The sequence below is a fragment of the Vulpes lagopus genome, chromosome 5 (genome assembly GCF_018345385.1).
Source record: "Vulpes lagopus strain Blue_001 chromosome 5, ASM1834538v1, whole genome shotgun sequence".
In the NCBI taxonomy this organism is placed as follows: domain Eukaryota; kingdom Metazoa; phylum Chordata; class Mammalia; order Carnivora; family Canidae; genus Vulpes; species Vulpes lagopus.
The window spans coordinates 57,086,002-57,098,543 of NC_054828.1; the positions used below are offsets into that span (position 1 = coordinate 57,086,002).

At 37.3% G+C, this 12,542-nt stretch overlaps 1 protein-coding gene across 4 annotated transcripts in view; it reads left to right on the forward strand.

Annotated features, from left to right (window-relative positions):
• The window catches only part of PTPRR (protein tyrosine phosphatase receptor type R), a 235,325-nt gene that overhangs the window by 183,870 nt on the left and 38,913 nt on the right, over positions 1 to 12,542 (forward strand). For all 4 annotated transcript variants that reach the window (XM_041757500.1, XM_041757503.1, XM_041757502.1 and 1 more), the window contains 2 exons: positions 7,917 to 8,103; positions 10,673 to 10,757. In XM_041757500.1, the coding sequence (XP_041613434.1) occupies positions 7,917 to 8,103; positions 10,673 to 10,757 (272 nt within the window). The remainder of the gene's footprint in view (positions 1 to 7,916; positions 8,104 to 10,672; positions 10,758 to 12,542) is intronic.

The following is a 12,542-nucleotide window of genomic DNA, read 5'->3' on the forward strand; positions in this document are numbered from 1 at the left end:
TTGTTAACTCCTTTGTTATTTCAAGTGAGTAAAAAATGTCTCTTTTTTCTTTTCTTTTTATTGAGTACCCTAGAAAACTACAAATGTGCACAAATCAAGCAAAATTAAATAAGAAAAATCAAGTCGGAGATGGAAGGGCCTGAGCTCACCTTTGGGATGAAGCCAAGACTGTCAGATGTGTGATCATTATAAAGAGGGGAGGGCACACACCAGGAGGGGAGGGCAGGACCGAAGGTCTTAGACTCACAATGGTTCAGATCTGAAGAGGGCGTCAGTATTAACCATCTCACTTCTCACCATGTGGGATCGGATGTGTATGGCGATAAAGACCGCTGTGAATGAACTACATATATTCTTTTCACAACAACCACAACAAAAGCATTAAGGCTGGGAAAGCTCTCAAAGATCCAATCTGTTTGGTCTCCTTCTGCACTCAGTTCTTACCATCTGTAGATGCCTATTTTTCTTTTTTTCTTCCTTCTAATATTTTTATTTTATGTTTAGAATCATAATCTGTCCACAGTTCATTTTTTTAATAATAAATTTATTTTTTATTGGTGTTCAATTTACCAACATACAGAATAACACCCAGTGCTCATCCCATCAAGTGCTCCCCTCAGTGCCCGTCACCCATTCACCCCCACCCCCGGCCCTCCTCCCCTTCCATCACCCCTAGTTCGTTTCCCAGAGTTAGGAGTCTTTATGTTCTGTCTCTCTTTCTGATATTTCCCAACATTTCTTCTCCCTCCCCTAATATTCCCTTTCACTATTATTTATATTCCCCAAATGAATGAGAACATACAATGTTTGTCCTTCTCCGATTGACTTACTTCACTCAGCATAATACCCTCCAGTTCCATCCACGTTGAAGCAAATGGTGGGTATTTGTCGTTTCTAATGTATACATAAACCACATCTTCTTTATCCATCATCTTTCGATGGACACTGAGGCTCCTTCCACAGTTTGGCTATTGTGGACATTGCTGCTAGAAACATCGGGGTGCAGGTGTCCCGGCGTTTCATTGCATCTGAATCTTTGGGGTAAATCCCCAACAGTGCAATTGCTGGGTCGTAGGGCAGGTCTATTTTTAACTCTTTGAGGAACCTCCACACAGTTTTCCAGAGTGGCTGCACCAGTTCACATTCCCACCAAGAGTGTAAGAGGGTTCCCTTTTCTCCGCATCCTCTCCAACATTTGTGGTATTCTGCCTTGTTAATTTTCCCCATTCTCAATGGTGTGAGGTGGTATCTCATTGTGGTTTTGATTTGTATTTCCCTAATTAGATGCCTATTTTTCTGTTCTCATTTCCAATACTTCCAGATAAGCAACTACCACCACTCCCCTTTGAAAGTTAACTTCTTAATCCAGTCATTTCAGAAGTAAATCTTCCTGGACTCCAGGCAAAATGATCATTCGTTTCACTTTGTCCTCTGACTCCCATTTCCCTTCCTTTTCAGGCTTCAAGTCTCACTGTTCTTGGTGGGCGAGGCACTGCTAAGGGACCAGCATATCCGAGAATTAGACATAGCCTGATGGCCCCAGTGCTGGAAACCATAGCTCTTCTGCCTCTAAACCCAGCTTCTAAAATTCCACAGACCTCCCAAAGACCAGGAAAACAAAATGCTTATTTTTGAGTTATTCTAACAGTCCATTGTAGTGTCCTTACCACTTCTTGGTCATTAAGAGCAATGGTGCAGAATGGAACAATTCAACAGAGCACTGTTTTTAAGCTCTTGCTGAAATGGATGTGTGGCCCTGGGCCATCAGATTTATACATGTTTTCCTTTTTACTTAATTGTAATTAGAATGCTGTTTATTGCATTCCTTTTACCTTTCCTTAAGAATTTGCTTTTTCCTTCAATTGTTTGCATTGGTATCTTTTGAATTTCCTCTCGCTTATTTATTTTTTGGCATAAATAATAATTGGTGCTACGGCAGGAGCTTGATAAAGCTTTTTATTATGTTCCCTTTTGTCCAACAGCGATCATGAGGCATAAAAAAGTCTAAACAGTTTGTCCAGAGTTACATAACAAAGGAGAAGCAAGGTCTCAATAAGAGTGTGTGTGCTTCGTTTTCCACATTCGGTTTCTATTAAAGGTCCAGGGCTCCTGTTATTTCTGTCGATTTTTTTTTTTGTCTAAATCCTTTAGGGTTCCCCCTGCCCCGGATCTTAATTTGTATTTTCTCTTGACTTCTGATATTTATTTTCTGTTTGAAATGTCTTTCTGATTCTATCCTTACTTCTTACCACTTTGGTTTATGGATCCTGGGAGACAAACTCTTGATTCAGGAAAGTGGTATTTTCTCCTCCAGATCATTGATAGTAATAGCTGGTTAAAAACCTAATATTCTATGATTGCAAAACACCTGTTTTCCCCAGATGGTTCAGTAAATTGTTTTAGACACATTGATCATCTATTTGGGGGAAAGAAATCTAGTTGATTCTCACCTTTACCATACCCCAAGATAGAGATAGATTAAAAGATTAGCTTTTATTAAAAATGTAACTTCCAGAAGAATTTGTATGTATCAAAGCAATGCAAGAAGCCACACACACACACACACACACACACACACACACACAAAGACTGACATGTTGGAAAGTAAATATAACTTTTAAAAAATCTTTGGTGTTTTAAGGCAAGAATAAGCCATATAGATGCAACACGTATTTCTGAGAAATAACTAATGTCTTATATATCATAGTCAACAATAATACAGTAATGCTCCGGTATAAACATTAGGAAAGAGTATGATAGACAGTTCTTAAAGGTAAGGACTGATAAATGAACTATAATGATATAAAAATGTATTATCCTCAATTCTGACCAAAGAAATAAAATTCAAAACGATCAGTCACTGTCATTATTGCCATTAGCACAGCAACACTTAAAAGCCAATTTAAAAGCTAGTGAAGTGGGACCCCTGGGTGGCGCAGAGGTTTAGCACCTGCCTTTGGCCCGGGGCACGATCCTGGAGACCCGGGATCGAATCCCATGTCGGGCTCCCGGTGCATGGAGCCTGCTTCTCCCTCTGCCTCTCTCTCTCACTGTGTGCCTATCATAAATTAAAAGGAAGAAAAAAGACTTCTACAAACCTTCTACAATGAGCACGTTACTCTTATGTCGAAAAAAACAACACTCTAAAGCATACATAGATGTGTCTTTAAAGTTAAAACAGGTATGGATGTGTGTTTAATGTCTCCTCTGGATGCACAAGACCTAAGAAGTGGGCAAATGCTTCAGGTTGATCCTACCCATCTGATTGTCTAATTCCGCTGTATTTCAATTAACTTTAATATTGCTTGTTCCTTGAAAACAAGAATTAACAAAAGCAGGGATTTTTTTTTCCATGTTAACGACATCCTATGGTAATATTTCACGTCCAGGATAGAAGAGCACCACCACGATAAGGGCTGTTTTGTGCAAGAATGCTCTCCATAAGGTCAACAGCTTGGACATGATTAATTCCTTAATTGAACTTTGAGACATTGTCTGAGGTGTTGAGGTGAAGTGTTCTGGGATTGCCGAGGGTACGGGGGAAATGAATTTGCCATAATAAGGGGAAATTTTGAGATAAATAGGTCACTGAGAAGGATGTATTTTTCTGTAGTGCCAGACGTGTTGATCCTGTCCATTAATTTCAAGATGTTAAGGTTAGTTTTTGAGTTTTTGCAAAGATCTCTGAAGGTAGATCCCTTAGAGAGGCAGAAGGCGAGAGTTGTATCAGACTTGATGCCATTGTGACCTGGAATCTTAGCCAGGCACCACTCCTTTCAGGCAATTGACTTACCCTGTCGGGTTAATCCTCATGGTTACCCTCTGACGCAGGTGTCCTGGATTCCTCACTTCACCAAGAAGATATTGAGATGCACAAGGCTAGGTAGGCTGACCACAGGTGTGCTGCAGGGACTCGGGAGAGGAGGAAGTTGAGCCCAGACAACCCTGACTGTAGAGATGGAATTTGCACTCTGAGTACTACACTGCGCCTGCTTACCCTGCTTTGGCCTTCCTCCCACAGCTGGCCCCCAGCTCCACGCAGGGCACTGACTAGTCTAACGAACACTGCCCACCATACCCTTGCTGAGGGGTAGCAAACCAGAGAGGACTTGGGTTTCATACTCTTACCTGGACTGTGTCTTTGTTCCACGTTTGTGTCCCTAAGTTCGTTCCTTCTTCACCTATAAAATGGGGGAAAGTAATAACCTCAGAGAGCTGCTGTGGAGATGGGAATACCATATGTGAAGGTGCTTAGAACCGTGCTTGGCAAATCAGAGATGTTTCATAAATATTAGTTTCCTTTCTTCCTTCCCTTGCCAGACAAAAGTTGTTCTCTCTTACGAAGTCAAGCTTGCATGAAAATGCCTCCATGGCTCTCAAGGTTTCACAGAATCCTCAGAAATTTTGCTCGCTAGATCAAATGGACCCTATTACACATGGAATCTCAGAGGCTTCTAATCCCCCAATAATGTATGCTGTGGAAAGCCCTAATAGAAGTTTATATAACCTGATATTTGAAATTCTCTTTTCTGGATTTGGGCAGGCTATTTATAGGCTTATTTCTATGATTCTTGCTTCTCTCTCATTTCTCCTACAGAACCCTTCCTCCAATTCCAAAATACACTTTTATACAACTGAACTCTGGCTCAAACTGCTTATATGCCATTTCTCAAAGATGCCTTATCATTTCCTGCTTCCATTATTTTTTTTTTTTCCTGTCGGGCTCTCTCCCTGAAAGAACTCTTTCCCGAAAACTTATGTATTGAACTTTAACCTTCAAGGCTTAACTCAAATGCCTGCTCTTCACACACCTCTGACAACTCTGGATGGAAGAGACCCCCCTTTCTACTAAACCACCATAGCACTGAGTATCACTCACTGGACTGGCTGCAGATACTTTATTCTTTTGGGGCTGAACATTGATTACATGGACTAATGGTTTAAAATGACATCTGAAAAAAAATAAAAATAAAATAAAATAAAATGACATCTGATTAGCAATCCCTTATATGGCCTGTCCCAACTCCTTACAAAAAAAAAAAAAATCTGTGAAGCCAGCAAAAGCCAAATTCTCACAAACACACTAAAAACTAATAAACAATGTATTATCAGAATTAAGAAGGAATTTCTGACAATTTAAAGGCCAAAGAAATTGGATTGAGAAACTTGTAGAAACTACTTTCCCACTAAAAATAGATTAAAATTCTTGGTTTGAGAATAGAACCACTCTTCACCCTCCTCAGCTGTTTACCTCCTACTCAAAAACACGGGAGCCCGGTCAACCACCACCAACAACCACCAAAAAAAAAAAAAAAAAAAAAAGGAGGACAAACATACCCCTATCGGCTAGGTGATATTTTATGATATTTTATGCTCTTCCCTAATCCCTAACAATGATTCAAAACAGTTAAGCATAATAATAAAAACTAGAAAAGGTTTTTGAAGAACATGCAAAAAAAAAATAGGTTTGTCAATATTAATTTTTTTTAAGTTGGAGGTTGGGAGGTGTCAAAAGGATGAATTAGAGAAAGATGATCAAAAGGTACAAACTTCCAGTTAAGATAAGTAATACATAATAAACTAAGTAACGTACGTGATGTCCTGTACAACACGATGACTATAGCTAACGCTGCTGTATGGAATACTTGAAAGTTGTTAACAGAGTGGATCCTAAGTTTCCATAGCAAGGAAAAAACTTTTTCTTTTTTCTTTTTTGTATCTAGGAAGATCATGAATGTTAACTAAGTTTATTTATTAGGGTAATTATTTCACAATATGTGTAAGCCAGTTAATGATGCCAAAAATCTTAAGCTTATATGGTGCTGTATATAAATATAAATTGTCTCAACAAAATTGGGGGGGAAATGTCAAATGTGAGGCAAAACATAAAACTAATAGGAATGTAATTACTTAATATTGATAAAATTTACAGAAAAGATGTAATTATTCATCTTTTCAAATAAAACAATGGCTGAAATACATAAAGTAAATATTGTTAGGAATATAAGGAAAAATAACAAAACAAGTGCTGTGGAAGATCATACATCTCAGGCTTCAAGAAATCCAGTAGGAAGAAATAGATTGGAATAATATCTTTAATAATATATAATAATATATTAAATAAGGTGATATATATACACATATGTACATAGATAAGTTTATAAATACAGAGATAGATATAAATAGGTAATCAGTCTATTGCCCCCAAAAGTATCTATGAAATATTCAGAAAAATGTATCATAGTATTTGTTTCAAAAAAAGAATGGAGAAATTCCAAACATTAGAAGTCCAGCCACTATTGGATTATTTGCGTGTACAATAACTAGAAATTAATAAGGAAGATAAATTCATAAACACACAAATGTCAAGTGAAACCAGGAATTAAAACTACAATACAAACCATTTAGAAATTAACAAAAATGACATTACACATGAAACTATAGAATGGCCCCAAAGCTACAACCAGAGGCAAATGAATAAGAGGAAAGAACGTACAGGCTTTTGCTTGTTGGGTTTTTGTTGTATGTTCTAACAATTTCCCATTGTTTAAAATTAAGTTCTAGGGATCCCTGGGTGGCACAGAGGTTTAGCGCCTGCCTTTGGCCCAGGGCACAATCCTGGAGACCCGGGATCGAATCCCATGTCGGGCTCCCAGTGCATGGAGCCTGCTTCTCCCTCTGCCTATGTCTCTGCCTCTCTCTCTCTCTCTCTCTCTCTCTGTGTGTGTGTGTGTGTGACTATCATAAATAAAAAACAAAAATATAAATAAATAAATAAATAAATAAATAAATAAATATAAAATTCAGCCCTAGCCACATGAATATTTCCTGATTTCTATCAGAAGCATGTAAAACACCCTTCAAATGAAGTATGCTGGGACTAGAATTTGCTCTTACTGTCTTTGTTCACACCCTGTTCTCCATTTCCTTGGTACCATATTTGATCACCTCAGAGATACCGAAGCATAATAATAAAAACTAGAAAAAGTTTAATAAATTTAAATTTAATAGTTCTTTAAATTTAATAGTTCTTGTGAATACAATCTCTGACTTAGACCGTTGGTCTTGCACAGGTTATTTTATAGTTATTTCTCGGTTCCACACAACTAAGGTTACGGGTAAGAAGCACTCACACCTTCTATCCAGGGCAGGAGGGGCCTTTATAAGTTGGAAGAGCCCCACCTCATCACCCAACAAGAAGAGGGAAATTACAGAGGAAAGCTAAATTAAAACTCAGAATAAGAGTCTGTGATCTCTGTGGTCCTTATGAGTTTATCATAGAATTAAATAAATATGTACACATACACGCACACAAACACACATGCATGCATACATATATACATAAATGGAGGATACAGATGCTATTTCTTAGGGATTCATTCAGAAATTATAAACAGTAGAGACATTTTAAAACTTAAATTCTATTTCAATGTCAATAATATGAACTAAAATATTTTTTTTCTCTGAGCTTCCTATGTCCAGTAAGATCATGTGTACAATATTTTGGTGTCAAGAGTATTAGGTGGCTATATGGTTTACATTCTGAGCTCTCAGACATACAAACAATAAAGTTGTGTTATACATGATTTGTTCATTCAAATGTGGTAATTACTTTTCCTAAATTTTTCACTTAATATGACTACCATCCTATTATTTTTGTATAGAGTATACCCATTAATAAATTATAGTGCATTTTCTTGATTCAGACTTATTTCCAACAACAAAACTGTCAGTTTCCTATAAAGAAACTATGGATAGTTGCTATAGTCAACTATGGTACCATTAAAAAAAACAACATTTGGTCCTTATATCTGTAGAAGTTCTCGCTGAATTGGGTGTATGTACGGAAGACCAATTTGTGTAATCAAAATAACTCATGTGGTTTCCAAACCTATTAACATTCTTCCTCAATGCAGGCGAGGGTCCAATGTATCTCTTACACTGGACATGAGTAGCTTGGGGAATGTCGAACCCTTTGTGGCTATCCCAACCCCACGGGAGAAGGTGGCTATGGAGTACCTGCAGTCAGCCAGCCGAATACTCACAAGATCACAGCTGAGGGACGTCGTGGCAAGTTCACATTTACTCCAAAGCGAATTCATGGTGAGCTCGCTGTTTATTGTTCACTCTTCAGTAGATATTTTGATAAACTAGACCCTAGAGGCACCTACTAAAATGGCACCGTTCTCCACTCAAGCAGCTTACAGTAAACAAATGCTTAGAGTTTAAAAGCTTAAGGTTAAGTACAAGGCTTTAGATCCACCCTACATCTCATCAACTACTGGTAAGTGTTCAAACCCGAATGTGAATACAAAATTGAGGCAGAGTACATAGGAGCTGGTCAGGCAAAGAAGTGACAAGAAGGAACTGGGCTGTGAAGAGGCATTCCAGAAAGCAGGAACAGCCTTGCTGTCACTGGGGAATTCAATTGTTTGTTTCAACCGGAGCATTGAAATTAAGGTGGGAAGGGGCAAAAGTTGAGCCTCCAGAGTTATAAAAGGAACCTGAGTCTTAATACATATTCAAAAGTTTGGACTTTATCTTGAATTTTAAAAAGATCTCTCTATGTGCAGTGCAGTAAGCATTAGAAAAGAAAGGGGCATGTTGGGGTCTCTAGAGATAATCCTGTGGAACTGTCATCATGATGGTCTGAACTCAGTAGGAGTGAAAATGGGGAAAACCTATAGGAATCTGCAAAAAGGGGGCTGAATTGGGTGAGGCAGTCATGGAAAAGGAAAGAATCAGGGATGATACCCCAGTTTGTGACATGAGCAACAGGGCACCTGCAGTGTCCTTTAATGAAATAAGGAGCACAGAAATACCAAATGTGGGCTGAAGATGATTAGGAAGTTTAACCAAAAGTGATGGCAACCCATCAGTGTTGCTGGTGATATGTGGATTTGTAAAAACACACGTCTACTCAGAGAGCTTGGAGACAGATTAGATCTTCTTAGGTTTAATTATTGTCCAAAAGGAGGATCCATTTTATGGGTCACTTTAAATCTCAAATCAGTTGTACATCTTAAGCCAAGTCTGGTGATTTTAATAAATTGATCACTCCAGGGTCTGTTCAGATATTTGCAACTACTCTGATAATGAAATATCTGGCAATGGGCTAGATTTACTATTAGCTTTGTCAGCTATTATTAAGCATCCAAAGGAAAACATGAACATGTAGCTTTAAAAATTAGACTTTGTAGTATGTCATCTTTTCATATGTAAAGAAAACAACACCTAGTGAGATGAAAGAACCAGTCAATGATCACACAGCTAGCCAAAGGTACGCCTAATACTCCCTTATAGAACCACAGATAGCTTTTTGGAGACAAGCCCTTAAAGGAAAGACAAGGCCAACAAAGAGTACCAAAGAGAAGGGTGATGGTGGCTTTGCCAAAACAGGCTGACCTATTTGAAATTATCAAACATAAACATCTGCTTTCTATTGAATATTCAACAATTTTGCTTATTTTGGTAACCTGGAACTGAGAAGTTATAATATTAGTTGCAGCAGAGAGTAGGGAGGAGTATTATAAATATCTAAAATAATGCAGGTTTAGGAAATGATATTTAAAAAGTAAGCTACCCCTGTCTGTAGACCACATCTCAAATTCATGATCTAGCCAGGTTTTTCCCAAATTATCAGACTGACTAAAAACTAGGACAATTTGAATTAATTTATAAATAATTTATTTCATTTCAATGACTAGGCTTTTGAGTTATATTTTCCATTGAAGAAAGTTCAAGTAACAAAAATAGTACTTCATGTGATCTAAAGATGAAAGTTCTTTTATTTCACGTTAACATTTATCTAAGCAATTTTTGCAGAATTTTAATGAGAGATCATACTGTTTTGTATAATCAAATCCTTACACATTTGTTTCAACTCTTTTGAAAACTTTGGCTTACTGCTTTCTTTGTCTCAGTCATCTACAGATGCTCACCTTTTAGATCTAATTTGTTTCCTCAGAGCCATTTCTGCTCTAATTGTTCCCTCTCCAATTATTTGAGGCACATGACATATATTCCAAGTAACATTTATATTCTTGTTAAGTGGGAGAATACAGTGTCCGGATGCTCTTCACTAAAAATATTGCATTTACAACCCCAAGTGGAACAGTAGAATTATAAATCATTCCTTAATACAAAAAAAAATCATATTACATCCATTGAATCAACAAAAACTCCCTTTATATTATATTTACCACTTGGGGAGGGAGGTTTTAATAATCCTAAAAGAGTCATATAATGTTAAAAGAGAATCCATCAAATTAAAAAAAAGAGAGAGAGAATCCATCATAGTGAAATTTTTGGTACTAAACTTATATAAAGATTTTTTAAAATTTGAATGCATTGTCCATTTTCAGCTGTCTGTATATATTTCTAGCAATTATGTCAGAAGGAATCTTAAAAATCTAATCAAAGTTTTATGTTTCTTTAATAACTATATGTTAAGTAATACTTTCTAACACAGAATGCTGTTTCTTAGAGTCAGCTTGCCAGGGTGCAGCTAATATGTTTATGAAAGGAAGGGTGTTGGTCAACCAGAGGTGGTAGTCTGTTGTTTTATAAATGACTTTGAAGTTCAGGAGGGCTCTGAATCAGATGGCCCCCTGTGAAGATTTTCTTTGTGGCAGCATTAGATACACTAATTTGATATCATTTATTTTTGCAGGAAATACCAATGAACTTCGTGGATCCCAAAGAAATTGACATTCCACGTCATGGAACTAAAAATCGCTATAAGACCATTTTGCCAAGTAAGTTTCTTGAATTAAATAGTTTACATTATAAAGCACCAGCCTTCCCCATTCACCCTTACCTCATCATTTACCACCCTCACAACTTCTCCATACACACCACATTTGGAGTTATAAATGCACATCAAGACTACGAACTGTGACTTTATCCTATATTACTCTTATTATAATGGTCAGCTTACAATTCCAGTAGACACATGGTTCTAAAATTTTATTGTGCCACACATTATGGTCAATTGATTTCATCGAACAATTCAATGGGCAAAGGATAGTGTTTTCAACTAAAGATGCTGAGACAACTGAATATTCACATGCAAAAAAAAAAATGAAGTTAGATGCCTGGGGTGCCTGGGTGGCTCAGCTGGTTAATAATCTGCCTTTGGTTAAGGTCATGATCCCGAGGTCCTGGGGTTGAGTCCCACATCAGGCTCCCTTCTCATTAGAGGAGTCTGTTTCTCCCTCTCCTTCTTCTCCTCCCCCTGCTTATGCATGCACTCTCTTTCTCTCACTGGCACACATTCTCTCTCTCAAATAAATAAAATCTTTAAAAAAAAATAAAGTTGGACCTTGCCTCACATCATATACAAAAATTAACTCAAAATGGATCAGACCTGAAGGTAAAAGCTAAAACTATAGAACTCTTAGTATAAAACAGATGTAAATCTTCATGACCTTGAATTAGTCAGTAATTTCTTAGATACGACACCATAAGTACAAGCAACAACAACAAAAATAGATAAGTTGAATTTTATTAAATTAAAATGTTTGGTGCTTCAAAGGATGCATGCCATCAAGAAAATAGAAAGATGACTCACAAAATGGGGGAAAAATTGTAAATTATACATCTACCAGGGAATTCTGTCTAGAATGTATAAAGAACTCTTACCACTCAGTTATAAAAAAGATAGCCCAATTTAAAAATGGGCAAAGGACTTGAATAAACATTTCTCCATAGAAGATAGATGAACAGTCAATAGACATTTGAAAAGATGTTCAACATTATTAGCCATATAGGAAATCAAAACCGCAATGAGATACCACGTCACATCCACATGGTTTTAATAAAAATGATAGACTATATAGAAAGTATTAGCAAGGATGGAAGAAACTGGAATCTTCACACATTGCTGGTAGGGATGTAAAATGGTGCAACTACTTAGGAAACAGTTTGGTAGTTCATCAAAAGGCCAATCCGAGAGTCACTATAGGACTCCGACATTCTAGTCGAAGTCCCATGCTTTCATTCGAAGAGAAATAAAAACATATCATTGTCAATCACTAGACAAACAGATAGTTGGAGTTTGGGCAAAAATCCATAAGAAGTCCAAAGCAATAGCTCTGGAAAGATGAAGCCACAAAGACTTTTTAAAAAGTACTGATATGGGATCCCTGGGTGGCTCAGCGGTTTGAAGTGTCCAGATTGGCAAATCCATAAAGACAGAAACTGTCTTAGTGGTTACCTAGTGCTGAGAGGCATGGGAAATAGCTGCTAAATAACTAAAGGCTGTGGAGTTAATTTTAAGAGAAGGAAAATGTTACAGAGTTGATCGTGGTGACAGTTGCACAATTCTATGTGAATGAAGAACTGTATGGTGGCGCACTTTAAACGACAAAATTCTATGGTATGTGAATTACATCCTAACAAAGCTGTTACCAAAAAATTTCATAATAATCACCTAGAGTCCTTATAAAAATCTAGAGTCCTCGGTCCCACCCGGGGATTCTGTTTAAGTAAGTCTGCTGTTTGGGCCCAAGAATCCATACTTCTAGGCAAACACCCGGGTG